This window comes from Manacus vitellinus, unplaced genomic scaffold (assembly GCF_001715985.3).
Source record: "Manacus vitellinus isolate BGI_N305 unplaced genomic scaffold, ASM171598v3 scaffold_165_pilon, whole genome shotgun sequence".
NCBI lineage: Eukaryota > Metazoa > Chordata > Aves > Passeriformes > Pipridae > Manacus > Manacus vitellinus.
The window spans coordinates 58,441-59,958 of record NW_021939163.1 but is presented as its reverse complement, the minus strand read 5'-3'; the positions used below and the strand labels follow the sequence as shown (position 1 = coordinate 59,958).

The following is a 1,518-nucleotide window of genomic DNA, read 5'->3' as shown; positions in this document are numbered from 1 at the left end:
GCCACCCCTGAGTCACCCCGGGTCCCCACTGCTAGCCCCTGTCACCAAACACACTCTGACCCACCCTGTGCAGGTCCTGCCTTGCAGTGACAAGGTGACACCCCAGGCCACCCCTGAGTCACCCCAGATCCCCAGTGCTATGCCCAGGTCACCCCTGGGTCCCCAGCAGGTTCCCACTACCACCCCTGCGTCACCTACATGTCCCCTGGGCCACCCTGGGTCATCAGTGGGTCACCAACGGGTCCCCGTGGCCACCCCCAGGTCTCCAATGGGTTCCCAACAAGTCCCCAGTGCCACCCCAGGCTCCCCAGTGACTCCCCAGTGCCACCCCTGTGTCACCAGTGGTCCACCATGGTCACCACCATGTCACTCTCTACCCCTCATGGGTCCCCACTGCCACCCCTGGGTTGCCTGGTGTCCTCTGCTGCCACCCTTGGGTCACCACTGTGTCCCCAACAGATCCCCATGGCCACCCGCATGTCCCCAGCCAGCCCCACCATGGCCCTCCCAGCGCCCCGTGTCCCCAGGTGTTCCCTCCTTGTTCCTGCCATTGTGTCCCCCCTGTCCCAATGTTCTCCATGTCCCCATGTCCCCCCATATACCATCATGTCCCCCCCATATACCTCCATGTCCCTGTGTCCCCTTATGTCTCCTGTCCCTGCAGGTGGCTGGTGTCCTGCAGTCTCCGTCCCTCCTGTCCCGCTCCCTCAGTGCCAACATCACGCTGGGTTGGGGACACGGGGAGGGGATGCAGGTGACACAGGTGACAGCAGCAGCACAGCGGGTGGGGGTGCACACCTGGGCCACACGGCTGCCACATGGCTATGACACAGGTAAGACAACATGTCCCCCTGGCGTCCCTGCCATGTCCCTGTAGTGTCCCCAGTGTGTCCCCATAATGTTCTCTCACCATCCCCAAGGTGTCCCTGTAATGTCCCCACAGCCTCCCCACCACGTCCCACTCTGTCCCCTCCCTGTTCCCTTATTGTCCCCATGGTGTCCCCTCACCATCCCCAGAGTGTCCCTGTAGTGTCCCCATAGTATCCCCACAGTGTCCCCATGGTGTCCCCTCTCTGCCTCCTTGCTGTCTCCTCACTGTCCCCGGTATCTCCCCATGGTGTCCTTATGGTGTTGCTGTGGTGTCCCCATAGTTTCTTCTCTGTCCCTAGAAGTGAGGAGGGGGGGGGGTGATCCCCACAATGTGTCCCTAGCATCTCCCCAGCATGTCCCCATAGTGTCCCTAATGTATCCCTGTGGTGTCCCCACTGTGTCCTCATAACGTCCCCTCGTCATACCCATAGTGTCCACTTACCATCCCCACGGTGTCCCCATGGTGCCCCCATGGTGTCTCCTTCCTGTCCCCTCCCTGTCCCCTTACTGTCCCCAGAGGTGGGTGCACAGTGGGTGCAGCTCCCCAGTGTGCCCCCAGTGTGTCCCCAGTGTGTCCCCAGTGTGTCCCCAGTGTGTCTCTGTGGTGTCCCCATGGAGTCCCCTCTGTCCCCAGAGGTGGGCCCACGG

At 62.3% G+C, this 1,518-nt stretch overlaps 1 protein-coding gene across 1 annotated transcript in view; it reads left to right on the top strand.

The window, feature by feature from the left end:
- The window catches only part of LOC103760501 (tenascin-X-like), a 37,365-nt gene that overhangs the window by 4,633 nt on the left and 31,214 nt on the right, over nucleotides 1-1,518 (top strand). The window contains 1 exon segment of the mRNA XM_029958652.1: nucleotides 488-833. Within this exon segment, the coding sequence (XP_029814512.1) occupies nucleotides 488-833 (346 nt within the window).